Consider the following 20,272-nt stretch of genomic DNA (forward strand, 5'->3'; position numbering starts at 1 on the left):
ATAGTAAATACTGAATATTATAACTAAAAAAATTGTTTGCCGTGCTCGTGGATATCTGCACGTTTTTGCAATGTTTGCTATTTGGATTAGCTGCTAAAGCGATACAAACCATGTAAGTTGGCCAACATCGACACAAAAAGGGCAACGACGAGCTGCAGGCAAAATAATCACTGCGCAAAAATGATTTTTACGAGTGTGTGCCAACTGCAGGCACAGGCGGAAGCGAGTCGGCAATAGTGACCTGGCTGGTTTTTACAGTGGTGTGCGAGTGAGCAAGGGATAGAGCTTACGTTACGTCGTTTACTTTACCAAGTGGCAGGCCCTGTTTTCGATAACACACAACACACATCAGAGAGATAAACCGATTTGATTTTTTCATGAAATAAAACATACATTTCTGTACCAAAAGAGCAAGCGACCCAATGTTTGATAGTATTAAGCCGTAGGAAGGCGATTTGCTGTGCCATTGTCATCTGTTGCCGCCATTCCCGTGAGCGTTCAATGTGCTAATTTCCTCCCGATTTTTTGTGCAGAAATCCAGTTGTCAGAGCAAAGGCAAACGCTGAAGCAGCGGGAAGAGCAGCAGCAGCGGAGCGGTGACAATTTGGAACAAGTGGGAGCCCCGAGGCAAGTAGACGATTCGGTTTTTTGTTGTTGCTCGATTTGACGAAACGAAAGCCCCACCATTTGGCGCTGGCTCTCTGGGCCTGGCCTGGCTCTGAGTGGCTTTGGTTTTGGCAAGGCGTGCGCATACAGCAAGAACACAATACAAGCGTAATACATCGTACATTGCCTTATTGAGATCTGTGCACGTTGTTTCTTCTTCTCATTTTCACTCCACACAACAGCTGTTACACACTCACACACACACACACCACACACAGTCGGCGAAAAAGCGAATAATACGCGAAAAGCAATAGAAAGAACATCATGAACGCCAAAGCTGACGTCAACCGCCGCGTTTTGACCATTCAAGCGAAGAAGAAGCGCCATAAGAACAACAAGAAGCGGGGCAAGCAGAACGGTGTGGCAGCTGGGAATCCGTCGCAGGAGCCGCAGCAACAGCAACAGCAGCAGAATTCCCAGACTGAAATCTGTGCTACGGCAGCAGCACCGGAAAATGCTAATAATAGCCCCAGTAAGCCCGAACTGCATCCGTCTGGCAGCGTTGGAAAGGCAGCCGCCGCTGTCCCCACGTCCTTCAGTAAGGCCACAGCAACGGCAACTGCAACCGCCACATCCACGTCGAGCGGTGGATCGGGCAGCACCCCAGAGACCCCTAACCACTATCAGCCGCCGTTGCAATCGCAATTGCAATCACAGTCGAAGAACAAGAAGAGCAATCACAATCAGCAGCAACAACAGCAAAAGCAGCAGCAGCAACAGCAGCAGCAGCAGCCGCCGCGCAGCTCTTCGAACGAGTCATATGAGTCGGAGCTGAACAGCGAGAACGAGGAGCAGGAGCTGAAGGAGGACTACTGCAAGGGTGGCTACCATCCAGTCAACATTGGTGACCTCTTTCAGGGTAAGCTGGCACCTGTTTGCACGCCGCACTCCCCAAAATCCCACCCCACTTGATTTGGGTTACTGGCTGCTGCCCTGTCATTTCAACCGTGGTAACCCACATCGCTACCCATTCCCATTCCCGTTCCCGTTTGTGTGCTCAATTAGATGCCTGGCTAGGGGGCCATATTGGCTTTTCGAGCATGGCCTCGGCCTCCGCCCCAAAAACCGAATAACAACAACAACAGGTTGCCAATGGGTCTCGTGTCTGTGCGAAAGCTTCCTCTCCACAGATTAATCGAATTCTGTCCGTGCGTGCGTGTCGTTGTCCCCTTTTCAGGGGTGCTTTTCCTTTCAGTAGGAGGGGCAGGGCAGCTCGTGTTGTGACAACGACAACAGCAGCGACAGTAAAAAGGGACCCTCAACGTTTTTGACAGCCACCCCACAATGCTCCTTTCAGATGCACCCATTCTGCAGCATTTTCATTTTTAGAAGGGCCTGTCCGAAAGAGCACCGCCCCCGTAGTCATCGCCACAGATACCACATCCTGTCAGCTGCATGTTTTCCCCAGCAAATCCATTTGCCTGCCCAACAGTTGAAAGCTAATCCCCGTCCAACCTTCGATTGCGATAAAATAGACCGCCCGATAACACAGAATGAATTGAACTGCGCATTCCGCCCATCTCTGTCACTGAACCTCAAAAGTATAACTGAAATATTTCCCCATATTGACAAGATTCCAAGAACTACACAAAGTACTGGCCTATTCCAAATTTTGGTCAGGTCTAAATGCCCCGTAAAGGTCCACCCCGAGTCTGTGCATTCTACAAACAAGGGGGGGAGGAAGCGGACTGCTGACGGACTGCATTTAATTGAATTTAATCCACGGGTAGACGATGTAGAGTAGAGCCTCGTTCTCGCTGGTCGTTAGTCGTGGAGTGTGAGTGGGGCGATTAAAATGGATTTGCTGCCAGCAGAGGCAGATATTTGTGATTTCATTTTTTTGAGTGGTTCCGTTTCGTCCCATTTTGAACATTAACCGGAGAAGCAAGAGATATATATTTTATTTTATTTTTACTCCCCAGGTCGCTATCATGTCATCCGGAAATTGGGCTGGGGCCACTTCTCCACCGTCTGGCTATGCTGGGATCTGCAGGAAAAGCGCTACGTGGCCATTAAGATTGTAAAGTCGGCACCGCATTTTGCCGAGACGGCCAAGGATGAGATCAAGATACTCAGAACTGTGCGCGAGACGGATCCGTCCAATCCGCGTCGCCAAAAGACCGTCCAGATGCTGGATGACTTCAAAATCAGCGGGGTGAACGGCACGCACATTTGCATGGTGTTCGAAGTTCTGGGAGACAATCTGCTGAAGCTCATCCGCAAGTCAAATTACCGTGGAATACCGCTGGCCAATGTAAAGGCCATCACGCGACAGATACTGGAGGGCCTGGACTACTTGCACACCTGCTGCAAAATCATTCACACGGACATCAAGCCTGAGAACGTGCTGCTGTGCGTAGACGAGCCGCATGTGCGCTCTATGGCCACGGAGGCCACCAAGCTGTACTGCATGAACTCCAAGATGTACCCCTCGCTGGTCAGTCGGGCGCCCAAGGAGTACCGCGAGCCTCAGATCACCGGCAAGATGAGCAAGAACAAGAAGAAGAAGCTCAAGAAGAAGGCCAAGAAGCGCATGGAGCTTTTCAAGAAGCAGCGGGACTATCTCGAGCAGACCGGCCAGCCCGCGGCCGATGCTAATGCGTCTGCCGAAGACCAGACGGACTTTGGCATTAACCACAATGCGGTGCAGAATGGTGATGCTGAAATCTCTGATGGAGAAGAGGATGTTGACGTGGACGTGAAGCTGGAACAAGATCCAGAAGAGAACGATGGCGATGATGAAGATGTGGCTGTTGAGCAGCCTGTGGTGCCCAAGGAAGAACAGGAAGAGGAGGCCATCGGCAACCAGCCACCGGTGGATAACACCGAGAAAACCAAAAAGAAGAAAAAGCGGAAGAACAAGAGTAAGTATCACAGTATGCCTTTCCCCAATGAATCTCCATTGATTGTCACCTCTTCGCCCACTCTTCATGGACCAGACAAACCCAACCAGCCACAAGCGCAGCAATCTCAGCAGCCTCAGCAGCAACTGGAGAACTCGACGAGCAGCGGCGACAGTAGCAATGCCGTGAAGAGCGGCACCCACACCAACGGCAGTAGCAGCAACAGCAAAAGCAACATCACGGTTAAAGGAAAATCAAATGGTGCGGCAGACGGCAAGAAGATTCCGCTTCGACCGAAACAGGAGAAGCAGCAGGAGCAACAATCGTATCAGCCACTGAACAACAACAACTCCAGTTCGAAGCACACATCAAACAGTAATTCGAAAATCTCCAGCTCTCTCAACTCTGTGTCGAACTCCTCGTCGGCCACCAATGGACCATATTCGGATCCTGGAGTGCCCCCGGCGCCACCACCGCCCCTGTCGAAGCACAGGCCAAAGCGAGAGCCGGCGCTGGAGGAGTGCAACGTGCAAGTAAAGATTGCCGATCTGGGCAATGCATGCTGGGTGGATCGCCACTTCACGGAGGACATTCAGACGCGGCAGTATCGCTCACTCGAGGTGATCCTGGGCTCGGGATACGACACATCGGCCGATATCTGGAGCACAGCCTGCATGGTATTCGAGCTGGCCACGGGCGACTATCTCTTTGAGCCGCACTCGGGCGACACGTACTCCCGGGATGAGGATCACTTGGCCCATATTATAGAGCTGCTCGGCCCCATACCCCGTCACATCGTGTTCCGCGGCACCTATGCCCAGCAGACGTTCAGCCGGAACGGGGAGCTGCGCAACATAACTGGCTTGAAGCCCTGGGGTCTGATGGATGTGCTGCTGGAGAAGTACGAGTGGTTGAACAGCGAGGCGGAATCCTTCGCCTCCTTCCTTAAGCCCATGCTGGAGTTCGATCCGGCAAAGCGAGCCACCGCTGCGGAGTGTCTGCAGCATCCGTGGCTTAGATAAGATACGATGCCACCTGGTTGTTGGTTGCGTGCCACCCAGCCAGCAGCTGATGGAGCAGGGGCAGTAGGACTTAGAGAGGCAGGAGCAACGTACATAGAGTCATCGGCATCTGTGGCCACATTGGCCTCCATTTCATCAATTGCATCCACATCGGCGGCAGCTATGGCAGCGCTCAGGGCTCGCCCCTATTCGGTAGCACCGTTCATGGCTGCCTCAGCTCCGCCCACACCTCATCCACATGCGGCTAATTCAACGTCCACGGCCCGAACAGCGCCAGCCACTCCCTTGAGACGCCGCATCATCAACGACGATGTGGGGCGGGATGTCTTAGAGATGTTTGATCTTAATGTTTCCCACATGGAGGAGCCACAGCCGTATCCAAAGTCCAAATCTCAGCGCATTTTCTGGCGCAAAGCGCTGCGTCGCGTCTTCCAGCGCCGTAAGTGACATCAGCTGCGGCGTCGACGGCAAGACTTGCCCCGTTGGCATCGTCCCGCCCGTCGCTGCCGGCGTCGCAACTTGGCCGAGCGTGTGCGTCGTGTCTGCGCCTGCTGCGCCTACGGACAGATCCTACTGAGGGCTGCCCGCGTTGCTCTGCTCAGCTGCATCCGTTGGCGAACGCGAGGCAATATACGCAACAGCAATTTCTACTTTAGCAATCACTAAACAGCACAGCCAACATCAACCTGAAACTTCAACCAGCGACCAACGAGTGGCGACCAGCAACCAGCAACCACAAAGAGGCGCCAATATACCTGCTCCACACCAGCTCCCACGCGAACCAATTTGAATTATAGTTTTTAATGTAAATGATGAGATATTCATTTGGTTTAGTTCTTAGCTATGCCAGGTCTTAATTTATTTCCTGTGTTTCACTCCGACAATTAGACTATTTTCGTTGCTACATAAGAAAGTAAATACTGTATTAGCGCCTACACCTACCCACAAATCCTGTGCATAGGACATGGACATCACTGCCAGAGCACTTTGCCTGGTCCGTGCTCATGCCTTTACCATCCACCATCAACCCTCCAACTTGTTGGTGTGCTAATAGACAGAGCTCCACAACACAAATCATTTAATCGCAAGGGTCCCATAGAAGCTTACGAGCATACAATATATAGATAAATGTCTTTTTGTTAGTGTACATTTAGCCAAGAGGCGCAATCTGCAAATGTTGCTTGCACGAACATAGCGAGTTTATAGCGAACATGCATACATAGTTAATTGAGCTAGAGTCCATAGGTCTGCGAGGGCCGAGAAGGAGTTTTTTATTAGCATATGTCGATGGAAATGTACATGGGAAGGCATTAATTGAGCTGAACATAACAATAATATAAACGTAGCTAATTAGTTTAACTTAACCTCGGTGGAGTGACCGTCTGAACAATCTGAAATTAAATTACGAGTAATGGGAGAAAGAGCAGACCAGAACCACCTCCTCGAGAGCACTAGTAAAAGCACCACCAACATCAACCAACAGCCACAAGTGAATCCAATCCTTAAATCTTAAGCGGAACTAAGTAGTATGCTTAAAAATATCAATGTAGCTGCCACTAACAAAATATTGTTCAACATTAAATATTAGCAAAAGAAACACAATAACTAATTAAACAAAATATCGGTAGAGAAATATTTGAAGCTCTCACAACCAATCAACCCAACACACACAATCACAATTTTGACACACTAACGAGTACTAAAACTAAAACACTAAAATTATGCAAATGCACTCAATCTCTCTCCGCATACACACACACACACACACACAAATGTATCCTAGAAGGCCACTTTAGTTAAGGCTAGAACTTAAAATGTTTTCGGCAATAGATACGATACGAAACACGATCCTTGATATGACATGAAGTAATATGTATTTGGGTATTATGTTGTGCAAGATTGGCTAGGAAAGCTTATCAGAAGTGCATAACTGCTGCTGAGCTGGATTATTGTTCTTAACTGACTATTTACTATACACATTACGAGTGCATACATACATACAGACACACACGTGCACACATAAACATATATATATGGATAAGTGGCCTTATTAATTCAATTTTCCGCACTACACCCAGGCAGCACCACACACACACAAACACACACTCAGAAAACGAATCACAATTGAAGATTTATAAACGGAAAACCTTATTGCAAAACTTGATTTCCCCCTAAGAAAACTTAAACCTTAAACAAAGTAAGCGAATATCAAGCTAAACTACAATTAATGCAAATGTCTAAGAAGTAATAGAAGAGAGAAACGATCCCTAATTGTTAGCCACAATCAATCTACGATGTCATCAGATTAATCATTAACCGAAATTCAAATATCTTCGGCTGGCCGATGTTTCGACATACATATACTCTTTGAAAACCGCAAAGACTTCCAAAAGAAGCTAAACTAAACATGATATCCCGAGGTGGAGGTGGATGTGGAGAAGTGGGGAAAGTTCACACGGAGAGGACTCAAGATGAACAATTCTATTCGATTCTGAATCAGGAACCCAGTTGCCGGAACGCTATTCCAATATGTTCTCACGCTTTCAAAGAGTATGATTATGAATTATACGATACGATATATAATTTATTGATGTAGTTATAAAAAAATAAACAACAACAAATTACACAAATTGGAAAACAATCGACAGAGTTTGTCTTTACTAAATATTTTATGTTTATATGTATATCTTTGGAGAGCTAAATCTCTTGCTCACACTCGTGAATTCCACCAATACCCTGAAGCAAGCACAGATTCGAATAAAAGACGACAATTTATAGCCACATAAAAATCACAATGGACGGCAACTGCCAAATGAATGGCTCAAAATTGAAACATCTTCGTCGTGGACATAGACAAACGTCAGGAGATGTGTCCGAATGCGAGCTTCTGGGACCGACCTTCGACCTTCTGGAGCTCCCTCCAGAAATACATCACGTTTTGTTTGTCAATGGATTTGTCTGAGCATGAATTGAATTTGCACTGTCTGATACATATGTATATGTATGTTGAGAAATGTCCAACCATAGGCAATGGACGGTTATTAAATACACATCTCTTCCCAGGTTACACAAGCAGTGTAAACAGGCACACATTGGCAGGGCAGGTAAAAAGAGCATTTATAACTATCGGTCTTTTCCGCCTTCAAAATTATCCAAGATCATTAAAATAACATTTTGCAAGTACAAAAGTTGCAACCATTCTTAGAAATCGAAATAAAAAATAACCTTGCCAGACCGCCAAATAGTTAACAATAGTTAATAAAAACTAGATAAATCGCGGTCCATCGAGGGAATATTCCTCGAATATCGAAAACTTACGCAAAACTAAACTTTTTCGGGACAGGGGAACGCCAGGTCTTATTTCAAGTTCACTGTGTTTCCTCACAGGAAAACTTTCAGTGCAACATAGGTTGAGTCCTACCTCTGTTTGTTTGCTTTCGGCAACTGCCAAAGAATGCACAAGAATTCTCCAAGACAAATGCCAAGAGCTGAGCGCACACTGGGCAGGCTCTTGTCTTTGCTCTGAATTGTTTGCCAAAGTTTCAGATAAGTGCAAAGTGTGCGCTGAGATTATTGACAGGATCTGGGTAGTAAAGCACTCTCTGCAGCATTTCTCCAAGAACGAAACCCCTCAAGTTCGAAAAGGTAAGCTGTCAATTAAACCCTTAAAATAATTAATCCAGAATGATTTGATTTCTGGGACTTTGCAGATTCATTCCTCAAACTACTCCCACTTCGAATGATTCGGTTTCTACTTTTCAATTTAAATAAATTAAATCTTTTCTTTGTATGTACGAGTATTTATGAGCTTGTAAATCATTTTGAAAGCTTTAACAGCTCAATTCAAGCGTTTTGGATGGACATTCGATTCCATTTACTTGAAAGTTTTACAACAGGCTCCGCCTCCTCGAGAGTGCTAACAAGACCCGTACTTGACGGACCCGGATTTGCTTATAAATGTCCAACAAATGACAAACTCGACAATCTCGAGAGCAGCCACACACACACCCACAATTAAGGAAAAGTTTTGCATGCTCCGAACCTAAACAGAAAAAAACTGAAAAGGGAAAAGGGAAATCGAAAAGAAAACTCTTGAGACAAGTCGGTCAGAATGTTTGTGATGCGTCTGAATGAAACCCAAACAATTGTGTGTTCTGTGTTCTGCCATCCTAGATGATCGATATTCGAGGCAGACACAAGCACACGCATATAAATATACAAATACAAAAGGAACTTTCAAAAGGACCCTTTTTGTAAATGCTGCGAAGCGCAAACGATTATTCAATTTGCACTCTGCGAATCTGAGCCTTCGCGCTCTGAAGGGGAAAGGAAACGGTTAACGTCGACGACCTACCCGAAGTCCCCCAACCATCCGGGCGCTGCCGCGTACCGCGCTCCCATCATCCTACCAACCTCGAACCATTGTGCACTTTCAAACGTCCTTGTTGAGAATTCCAGCGAGTGGCAAACTGATGACATTAAGTAGCCGTCGGGTTGGCCAGGATTAGATAGCAAAAGTGCCTGATGTTAGTTTAAAGTAGATAAACAAAAGCGGATTCTGTCTCAGCCCCTTCAAAGCCCCTCTATTTGTTGCCGCCTTTCCGTCAGACTGTGCTCCTAGTCTCGCTCCACACAATGGACTACTCAATGTTGTGGCTTCCAGGACTCTTGCGGTGGTTCTGCGTTACTGTTGGTCTGTGTGTAGTTTGTGTACGTTTGACAAACATTTTTGGACGGTCGTGCCTTCTGGAATAACGGCAAAATTGTCTAGGAATAGTTGCTTTTAAAGAGGTAATCCCGATGTATGGGGTTTTCCTCAGAAGGCCATCGTTGCTATCCACCTAACTTAACATAAATTAAAGTTTCTCCTTTGTAATTGCTCGAGCTTCGTTCTTCTTTCCCTATCCCCTGCAGTCTCTCTTTTCTTGAGGCAACCACTTGTTTGTAAAATATACGTACAACGCGTTTTCGGACTGACTCCGAAACATTTGGGGTTCCTTCTCTTTGACCTACTGCCGTCCTCTCTTAAGCCTACCCACAGGACACACTTTTTATTTCAACCTCAATATGTTGTTTGTTGCTCGCCCTGGGTAAATACTACTCCTGGTATAGTATCCCGGAGTTTCGCCCGCCGACTGGCGAACAATTTTCAAGCTGAGTGTTGAAACTTGGCGCTGGGCGCTTCGCATTTTGGAGTTTCTCTGTACAGTTTGGTATCCTTTTTACACCATCGCCGCACATTTGAAATTGGGAAACAGAGGACTTAATTAAAATCAATGGTGCATGCCCTGAAGAGCAATAAAGCGTTGAATCAAACAAACCTCAGCGGCGTTTGGGTACTGGGGTTATTTTGGAATAAGCGACGCGTATGTACATATATCATTTTGGCTCTCAATGACAAAGGAATGTTTGGCATGCTCGGAACGTGAAAAATATGCAATTTTTTTAATATTAATCAAAATAATGCAAACATATCCGAAAAAAAACAATTTTTTTATTACATCTCTCTGTCGAATCCTTGAGGAATGGTAGGTCGGTCATAATAACCTTTTGAAATGCAATTTCCATGCGTGTAATAATTGTATTGAACATATCCAGGGGGAAAAGCTCTTTCCGCTGGGAAGGAAGTGCCAAGGATAGAGCGAGAGATAATAATATCCAATGTGAATTGAATTTGCCGAAACGAAGAGGAAATAAACGATAGCCACTTGATTAAATTTATATTTCTTCTGTCCGGCTTTTTTACAACTGAAGCACAAAACAACACATACGCCAGGGCGTAGAGAGGGATTGGATGGTCAGGAGTGTAGTGGAATGTGATGGGAGGGTCTGTCATCATCAGATGCCACTTTAACTTGACCGCCCATCGTTGAACTCAATGTTTACTTTTCCTCACCAAAGAGGCGGCTTCCACTGGAGTCGAAAACAAGGCCCTAACCAAACAAACTGGTAAAAAATAACCCATGTACAGAAGGAATATACATACATATACATTGTACATATACACATATACAATAACAAAACACTTCTTTTCTAGTGTTTTCCAACTATTTTTTGTGTGGATTAATTACTATGAAAATTAACATTTAATTGCTTAATGTTTTTATTTGTTAAATAAAATATTTCCAGTTGAAATTGCAGGGGATACTACACGTGTCATTTTCTCTTTCAAACAGATACAGCCATTGGATACTTTCATCTAATCCCTCTTGTGTGTGTGTGTGTGTGTATGAGTATGGGTTTGACCTTGAAAGTGTTATATTAGTACACAAATACACAGATAGACAGAAACACATGCTCGCAACGACTCTATTCCATGTGCTGCCTGCGTCTATGCGTCTGGCCATGAGGAGTCGCTCTTGAAAATACTGGGTGGGAGTGGGAGTGGAAGAATGGTATCGGATGGGTATGGGTGTACATGTATGACTGTTGAACTGTCATACTGTCGGATTGTCTGTCCCGGTTCGACTGTTTGCATTTGGCATTTTCAATTTACATGATAGTCGCCCGCGCGACAGTACACGGACTCTGGTGCATAACACTTTGGCAGATGCCGAGCCATCCAATATGTCACGTAGGATTGCCCATCTCCACGGGATTGGAACAGATGGATTGGGGTTCATTTCACGTACAGATCTATGTGTTTACCCATGAATCTGTTCCCCAAGAACTTTCTGCTCGTCTAATTATTGTACGTATCTCCCTACCAACACTTCTTTTGCACTCTGAATTTCGGTTCATAAAATGGAATGTCTTTATAAATGGAGGTCTTGGAGGCACTCGCCGCACGCACACTTAATTTTCCAGCCCGTCGTCGCTGGAGTTGAATAAACTTTCTGCCGCTAATTGATGAGTCCGAGACCTTCAAGGAATTCTTTTCGACTTAGGCTCTCAGCCAAATTTTCGTGGCTTTGCGGGTAGTAATTCAATTTTATTCTGGCCACGAGCTGTTAAAGGCCAACTTTTTGAGCAAACATTTGCCTCGGTGATAGTTTAAGCTTTTAATGGAGGAATCTTGTTCGCTTGGACCCGGCTTTCGGTGTTACGATATTTATGAGCTGGACATTCATTCTCCGCCCACATTGCCCACATTTGACTCGTTCTGCTCCTGTTTTTATGGCCTAAAAAGTATGCCGCATTTTCGGTTCCTCTCTTTGGCGCAACCGGAAATTGCCGGAACTTGGCGCTGGCACCTGGCAATTATAGTCATAATGGCAAATGCATAAATGTGTGTGTTTGAGTCAGACTGTGTGTGCGTGCGTTTGTGTGAATTTTGCCCCTGAGTTTTATGGGACCTTTTTTGTTTTTTTTTGTCTTATCAATGACAGAAATATGAAAATATTCTCGCTGAAAAAAAATGTAGGAGAAATTCCCCTGCATTCTTAAATTACCAACAAAACTATAAAAATAATTCGATTAGGATCCTAGGATTTGAAATGTTCCCAAAATATATCAGGGTCGACTGTATTTTATGTGTGAACATCCTCGGTCAGGCTTAAACATTTTCCCCTTTTTTAATTCATAATTTCAGAAAATATGAGCGATTTCAGTACCATGTACTTGTAAACAATACAACAATCTTATCTAAGAGCTCCTCCTAAGAGCCCTGCATCACCTACAGCTTTGAAGATGCCTTGACTATGGTATTATTTTTGCCCACACAGCTGACGTAAGTAGTCACCTAAGATAAGAGGCATTTGTGGCTCCGGGCGGCCATGGCCTTCCGTCCTTCCTTGTTTTGATACCCTTTCAGAGGCTATTATTGTTTCTTTTCTTGTTCACATGCGGAGCACATCCATTTTTTATTGACATTTATTTGTTTTGCCGGGGCGGGCTCAGTGCTCGGGGGTCGGGGATCGCTGCAGTTGGCCATAAGTCATTGTGCCATTAAGGATTCCCTTTATGCACAACAATCGATTTCTTTAGTGCGGACCTAGCTTGGAGCGACCCAAGCCACAGCCCATGTCAGAGCCGAAGCCGAAGCCAAAGCCAAAGCCCTGACTCAATGAGAATCGACTTGGGTGTAGATTCTCTCCCTTTGAGTGTGGGCGTGTTGATTTACATATTTTATTTTCATTGCAGTGCAAAGTGGATTTATGGAATGCCTTGCTGCTCCGATGAGTGCCCCTAGGCACGATTTCTGTAACGAGGGACGATTGCTTTGGGGCTCTCAAGGCTCACACGGCTCCACTTGTTGCACTCTTCGTGCTGAAACTTCCGCACGTTTTAGTTCTCCTTCGGCACATATTTCCATATGTATGTCTGTATGTATTGTACTCTGCAAATGGCGAACAATTTCCGTTCGCTGTACCTTGTCTGGGGCTTCGACTAATTGAGACACCAAGCGACGGCGGAAATGTCATTCGAGTTTTTGGCTCCTACGAAGAACACACAGAAACAGGGCAACATTTGGCCGACCTCAGCCATCAAAAATGTAAATATATAATAGCTCAAGAAGAAGCCCAAAGCCAAGAACTGGCCAAGACGATGGAATAGAAAAAAAGAGACAAGTCGGGAAGGGTCTTGCAGGGCATAGCTCTCGTTGGGCCAGTCTCCTGAAGTGGAGCAGCGATGAATTAAATATAACCCAGCCCAGCAAAACCATTCTAAAATGTATACGCTACAAGCTTTTCGCTTGATTGCCACTCCCCCGGTCCATCTTGGCCAACCCTCGCCTATCAGTCCTTGGCGAATGGAGCTTCGATTTACATTTCAACTGCAGCCGCAGACCACAGCCTGACGTAAGCGTCAGTCCTCCCTGGGACAAAAATTTCTATACCCATATACATATAGATGGCTGTGTGTATGAACATATGTATGAATATACACACTCGTTCGTACATGCTGGGATCTGTTTACGTAGTAAAATACAACCAACAAACTCAAGGGCTGCAGTGGGCGAAAGGGTATGGGCCTTAATAATTTACCGACAGGCTTAGCTTTGGTGACTGTTTTGGGTCTGTTACACCTTCGTTTTTCCAAATTGAAATATTGGGAAAGTATACAAAAACTTATCCAAGTTTTCAGGTGACATTTCAGAATTGATTATAAATGTACATTCATTTTATATCAAGCTGGGGAGCTGAAAGGATTTCCAATTATACTCGAGAGCAAGTTACTCAGTAACTTAATGGAATAAGTGAGTTCTCATGGAAATTAACGATTTCTGTGACAAATTCCTTTATATCATTCCTATACATATAGAAGTAGATATTATACAAACTGCTTTCGTACATTTCGGAGAACAGAACACTGAGAAAAAATTGATTTACTAGTATATTTCAAGTCAAATATTCTTAGTGCAAGTATTAAATTTTATTAGTCAGCAATTGGTGTTGGTGAAATTATTATTATTATGTTTTGAATTATTATTATTATTATTATTCTATGAATAAGTTGGCAGTCCCGCAAACAAGGTGTTGATCGAAAAAAATAACGAGCTTAGAGACGGCAATGAAATATTATTAATAAAAATGAGATGGAACGTGAGACTTATAGTCTCTGAGAAACTGACGTCAAACAAAATGGACATACATACATATGTACATACATCCACTGTTGACCACAAATATAATACCCAATTTACTCTTTGAGTACCGGGTATAAAAAACTACATGTGTCTCTCTGGCACGATATTGTGGAAATTGGTTAATCGAGCCTGATTGACTGTACTTAAAAGGTACTTTAAGAAGTGTTGAAATGCAAATAGAAGTGTTACTCTGGTCTCTCGCCACAGCCATTTTTCGTCTGTGGGGGAAACACCCTCGGCGTCTCGCTCGCCCATTTGCTTTTCGCTCTCGTCCCATTTCGCCCATTGTTGTTATGATTGGGAATTTCGCATAGAAGTCAATTATTTCTCGCTCGTGATGGTTATTTATTTAAACTCTCTGCATTTAAAACAGAAGCCCCCTTCAACCGTAAGGAAATAATAATAATAATGGTGATCAATTTCAGTGATTAGATGCATGGTCTTGATTGGATTTGCATTTCAATTATACATATGTACATACATACATACATATATAGTGATCTAGTATCTCCCCATTCAATATTTAACTTTTTCGCTGAGTGTATGGATGAATACATATTTGGCACGAAGGACTATAGGGCTTATGTATGTCCGGCAGCCGTTCCTCCTCCCATCCGTACCCATCCGCTTCCCGTAAATTGTGACTGAGCGGCTATCGATGTCGCTGTCTGCCGTTCAATTCCATTGCTCCGGTATGTCCTGCATATTAAAAGAGTCGCGTAAATAAATAAGCATATTCAATTTTGTATGGAACGTGAATCGTATCGAAATGTTTAACAAAATACGCAAATACGTGACTGTGCAGCAGCTTACTTCTGCTGCTACATACATATAAGTAAATAGTAACAGCATCAGCATTTACATACATATGTACGTATATTTTGCGGCAAGTATCCCGTATCAACATGATTGTCTCCGGCATTAAGTGCTTAGCCGGAACAGCTGAAGTGCAAGAGACTTAAAGACAGAGACAGAGAGAGAGAGAGCCAAGCCAGTTGACGGGACATTATGATTTACATAGACAACCACTGGAAGCACTCCGCCCGAATTCAACTTGCTGAATTATTCACCTAATTGGCCCCCAAAGGTCCCGTCAGGAATGTCCTCGGAATAGACGTCGAATGTCAGAGTTGATGCTAACCGAGTACAACACGAGTACAGCAAAACACAACAGTCAAAAACAAACAAAAAAAGAGCGGATATACCCACCCGGCTGAATTTGAATGTATGTATGTATCTGTAGCTTGCATTTGGCATGCAAATGCATAACAACACGCAATACGAATTCTGTTTCATCTGCTCGATTGGCCAAGGGCATATCCAGTTGTTTACGTTGACCAAATATATGCCGAATCTAATTATCGGTGGTCTGTGGTCGGGCCTGATTATGTTCAGCTCGAAAGTTTGCATTTAATTAGAGCATGCAGTGGATTCTCATTATCGGAATTTTCCAGCAGTGTTTATCGTCTGTTATCAGTTTATCGTCGTTGACTGAGGCAGAGGAATTACTACTGTCCAGAGAGTATCTGCAGTCTGCTCGTTTGACTTTGTGATCGTTCGCATGGCCCTTGTTGGCGAAACACATTTAGATTCTGTGAATTGAATTTAAAGTTAAATTCTGCCCAAGCCTAACCTTGAACCTGTTTGTGCTGCTGCTGGCATTGCAAATTATATTTTCAGTTCATTAAGCGGGATTTTCAGCAGATTATTTACCCCATCGCTTGCGCTGGCTGCGTTGTTTCACGGATTACCTGGCCCCACGAGGAAAGCACGGGCCCGGAGCAGCAGTTGGACCCATACTTAGTTATAAGTGCTGCACGACGTGCTCACATCCTTATTCTCATCCTCATCCTCACCATCACCGTCATCCTCGTGCTCGAGAACACTGTAAGCGAGAATTGGCGGCGAGAGATTCATCTCATTTAACTTTGCGAAGTGGTGGCATTTGGCAGGGAGTTGTCGTACTCCCATGTTGCTCCATGTGTTGCAGTTAGTTTTGTCTGTTGGCAATCTCAGCTGCAGCACAACTTTTTAGCTCAAGTTTATTAATTACATGTTCGGTTGGGAATGCCACTCAGAAGGTGTTCGGTTGCGAAGGAAAGCTTAAGCTGAATATTATTTACACATGAAAGCTCTAGCAAAGTTCGCTCAGATAGAGTTCAAAATAATACGGACTTGGTGAAGACTTTCCGTTTGGAAGCTATGTCTACTCTGTGCCCCGTAATTACCGTCGATTGTTTTACCTGACACACACAGCTTGTTATATTAAGCCAAAATATAATTATTTACCTGTATGGATAGATGGCATCTCACTGGTAGCTTACCATAACCAAAACCAAAGCCGTCTTTCCGAGTGCCGTCACATAAGGCAATACTGATATTAGGCGGCCTAAAAGCAACAATATAGTATATGTATATATCCACATAATAATTGCTTTTGTGTTGGCAGCTTAATGAAATTTTAACAAAGGTAAATGTAAGTCGGGTTTATCTTTTGGATAATCGAAACTGTTGCAGTGGCAGGCTCTGCTGGAGCAAACTATGGACAGACACGCAGTGGCAAAGGGCAGAGGGCTGTATCCGGGCACTGTAGGCTGGGAAAAGCCGAAACACATTTGTCAGATAGCAAACCACCCACCAACCCACACCCACGCACATATCCCATGCTCAATTGTTTGTGCTGACAGCTAAATGGAGGAGGTTCAGGGCCACACGAAAACGTAAATGGATGCTCCGTCCTTCGGATCTCGTTCCTCCATATATCCATCCATCCACATACCCGACCCCTGGTCTCCGTTCAGCATTACATTAGCATGGAAATTGTTAAATTGAAATTGTCATTCACATTTCCGATGCTTGAGTTGGCAAATCTTGCGCTCCGTTCCTCTCTTCTCCGACGTTGGAACAAATCCCGGATCGATTGGGGGGTTTAGGCTTGGCACGTCATCTGCCATGATTTACCTTTGTCAGTTGATTTCGGTTTGGTTGTGGCTTCACGTGGCAGCCACTGCCACTTGGCGACATGAAAACAACGAATGTGCCCATAATTACGAGTAGTAGCCCAAAATCGATAGGTTCGGCCAGCGAGCCAGAAACAGCGAGGAAACCAAAAATAAACAAAAATTACACAGCATTTGAACAGTATTATAGATTGCTGGATTGATGGCTTGCCAGTTAATTTGATGGCTTGGATACCCCCACCGAAATGGCAATTTAATATCGCCTTAGCTCCCTGGCTTCCCTCGACAGAAACTAATTGGATTCCTAATTATGCACTTTCCACAAATTTGCGCGTTGCCTCGGCAACTACTTTAAAGGCCAGTAACTGTAACTTGACCAATTATCGCTCAGTTACTGATAATGGAGATGTCTCCCCCAATGCCAATACGTGACTCTGGAGCGGCCCGACTCTTGAGAGGCCACCGCCGGAATGTATGTACATAGCTGCAGTGGTGGCACTGGTTATTAAAACGCAATTACGTGGCCTGAAAGTTGACAAAGTCGCCAGGACAAAGTAAGTACATAAATTTGATTAACTCCCTGAAACTGCAATCAATGCACTTGAGCAAACTTCCATCACTTTCGCTCTCTTTTTGGCTCCGGCCCGACCCAAAGAGCTGTTCACACCCGAGGAGTCAAAGGAGAGATTGCATCTGCGGAGACTGCAATTTTCGAAAGTTTCCAATCAGAAGTTGCCACAATGATTGAGCAACTCAGTCCGTGTGAGAGAGACCCTGTGCGAATGCCCAATGAAGCATGCTGGGAACGTGTCCTTTGAGCAACAAGTTCGCAATGCGTGCATATCGTTGGAATCCATATGCAGGCTAACACAGAAGGACTACTTGAAAGATTTCAGGCTCTCCTCTACTCAACAATTTTGCAAACCTACATAAGTAATTTAACTTGTTTTTTGAACAAATCCAGCTGACGGAAAATTGACAAGTTGGCGGGAATTGCCTTAGTCATGGTGTTCTTTGACAGGCATACAGAGGTCACATAATCAAGCGTGATTCTTGTGGAAACTTCATTTAATTTTGTTGTTGCTTTTGCCTGTGGTGGACATCATAAACTTGACGAATGTGTTTGAGTGGAGAAAAAGTCCAACGCTTCGGTCTTCATTAATATTTATAGCCTCTAGGAGAAAAAAGTGGTGGTTGGTCTTGCTATTTTTCATGCCTTGAATTGGTAACTCTGTTGGGCTGCTTACTTGGGAGGACACTCTGCCGCAACCGCTGAATCCGCTTACCAGTTTCAATTTAAATCTAATCTAAATTATATGATATGCGCACAATTTGAGCGCTAATGAGCAATGACTTTGGGGCTGGGGTACGACGCTGCGTATGCGCAACATATTGCGTGTGAATTTTAATTAAAAAGTTTTCTCACTTACCGCCAAGATAATCTCTGGCTCCCCCTCTCTTCTCCCTTCCTTCTACTGTGGTGAAACGGATATCGTGTCTCGTTGTTCTCCTTTCTTTTTTCGACTGCATCGATTTTCTGCTCACTTTCAGCTACCTTCGAGAGGAGCTTGCCTGTTTCTTTTGCCCTTACTCGTTCCACCCTTCAGCGTAATCCTATTCTTCTGACCAGCACTCTGACCGAGTTATTCGTATGCCCAAAAACTGGGTACTACGATTTAGCAAAGAGGCTTGTGAAAAAATATCAAACTGCGCAGATGTTCATTCATGTCTCTGGACATGGGAGGTAAAGGGTATATTAAGGAACGACCTCCATAGATTGCACTTCTTTCCGGAATTGTCTTCTATTTTCCCGCGAAGTTGGTTTTCATTTATATTTAATTGTGTTGTGGTTGCCACGCTGTCCCCATAAGTGTCCCTTTCTTTGTGGCCTTTACCTCTACCCTCTACCTCTTTCTCGCCAGGCTCTTTACAACCAGTTGCCAGGTCGTTTGGAAATTACATGACTGCACATGAAGGGGAGGGAATTAACTTGTGATTCCATACCTGGTAGAGGGCAGCCAAAGCGTCCCGTTTTCTGGCTAGAAAATTGGTCCGTTCATATGTCAAAACGTTTCCCTAATCGATTATGAGCTTATCGAGCAGTACATAAGTAATGTAATTAATCACGACTATTCATAATTCGTCCATTATCACGACCAGACGATTAACTTTGTGTGCCCAGAGGTGGCTTTTTTGGGCCATTGAGACAATGGGCCAATGGGCCACCGGGCCCGCCTGTCCGTTGCTTCAACCACTTGCTTGATTCTGTTTGGCTGCTCTCCTTACCTTATGTTCTCTTTTTGTCTCTCAGTCTCTTGTCACACTCATTCGTTCCTCTCTTTGCAACTCTTTGGTTTCTCCCTCTCTTTCGTTGGCGCAGGCGCTGCAAGTTATTCCGAAAATAGCAGGCCAGTGGGAGCATTGCGTATACGCAGCGCTGTCGACTGTGCTCAGTCGCTAGCTGGACGTGATGTTGGCCGGAACGCCACCCCGGAAAGCAGAAATAAGCCAAACAGCCTGAACCATCAGTCCCGACACGACCCGAGACGACACGAGACCACCAGTAACAAATCCAGTAACAAGTGTGGCCTGAAGGCAGTACTTTTTTAGCCGCTGAAACAACAAGTACCTAACCGAATCGAGCTGAACCGAACTTTCCCTTTTTACGTTCGCCGTGCGTGTGTTTGCGTGTGTGTGTGTGTTTGTGGCCCGGTTACATACGGCGGCTGTGCGTGTGAACTCCGTGTGTGTACTGTGTGTTGCTGTACGAGTATGCTTCTGTGTTTGTTGTGTAGATGCAAATCAAAGCGCAGCACACCTGAAAAGTATGCTTTAAATGTTAACCATCGAGCGGCACATTGAAGTTGTGTATTCGAGACGCATATAACTCGTAACTCCTAACTCGTACCTCGCGCAACCTGTAACTCCGGAAAGTTTTTATTTGGTCGCTCGGCACATTTACATAAGTGAACTTTGGCATGCGCCCCACATGGAGCCCCGCTGTGTATAATGACGATCCAGCAACGCCACTGACGCCACTGACGCCGACGACGACTGCGACTACTACGTTTGCTCTGAATAATTAATGCAATCAGGCAATTTGAGCCCGTTTTAGTCCAAAGTTTTGGGCGTGTGCCTGCGTTAGCACGGTTTCAAAGCATCTAAGTATAATAAGACTCCTCCGCTAGGCTCTCTCGCTACAGATCAGACCAATCCAAACCAAAACCAAAACAAAAACCAGGAACTGAAACA

The 20,272-nt window shown here is 44.9% G+C and overlaps 1 protein-coding gene across 2 annotated transcripts; it reads left to right on the plus strand.

The window, feature by feature from the left end:
• Positions 1-318: 318 nt before the first annotated feature.
• On the plus strand, positions 319-5,999 carry LOC117891270 (SRSF protein kinase 3). Of its 2 annotated transcripts, XM_034796644.1 has the most exons (4): positions 319-627; positions 849-1,525; positions 2,589-3,530; positions 3,606-5,999. In XM_034796644.1, the coding sequence occupies exons 2-4, from the start codon at positions 931-933 to the stop codon at positions 4,529-4,531; spliced, it is 2,463 nt and encodes an 820-aa protein (XP_034652535.1). In that variant the 5' UTR covers positions 319-627; positions 849-930; the 3' UTR covers positions 4,532-5,999. The 2 variants fall into 2 exon arrangements, with proteins under 2 accessions (XP_034652535.1, XP_034652536.1); XM_034796645.1 differs by lacking the exons at positions 319-627; positions 849-1,525 and adding an exon at positions 2,423-2,513.
• The last annotated feature ends 14,273 nt before the right edge of the window (positions 6,000-20,272 follow it).

This window comes from Drosophila subobscura, chromosome E (genome assembly GCF_008121235.1).
Source record: "Drosophila subobscura isolate 14011-0131.10 chromosome E, UCBerk_Dsub_1.0, whole genome shotgun sequence".
NCBI classification, from domain to species: domain Eukaryota; kingdom Metazoa; phylum Arthropoda; class Insecta; order Diptera; family Drosophilidae; genus Drosophila; species Drosophila subobscura.

Coding starts and splice junctions, on each gene's coding strand:
- LOC117891270 (XM_034796644.1), top strand. CDS start 931: ATGAACGCCAAAGCTGACGTCAACCGCCGCGTTTTGACCATTCAAGCG. Junction 1,526..2,588: donor CATTGGTGACCTCTTTCAGG/GTAAGCTGGCAC, acceptor TTTACTCCCCAG/GTCGCTATCATGTCATCCGG. Junction 3,531..3,605: donor GAAAAAGCGGAAGAACAAGA/GTAAGTATCACA, acceptor TTCATGGACCAG/ACAAACCCAACCAGCCACAA.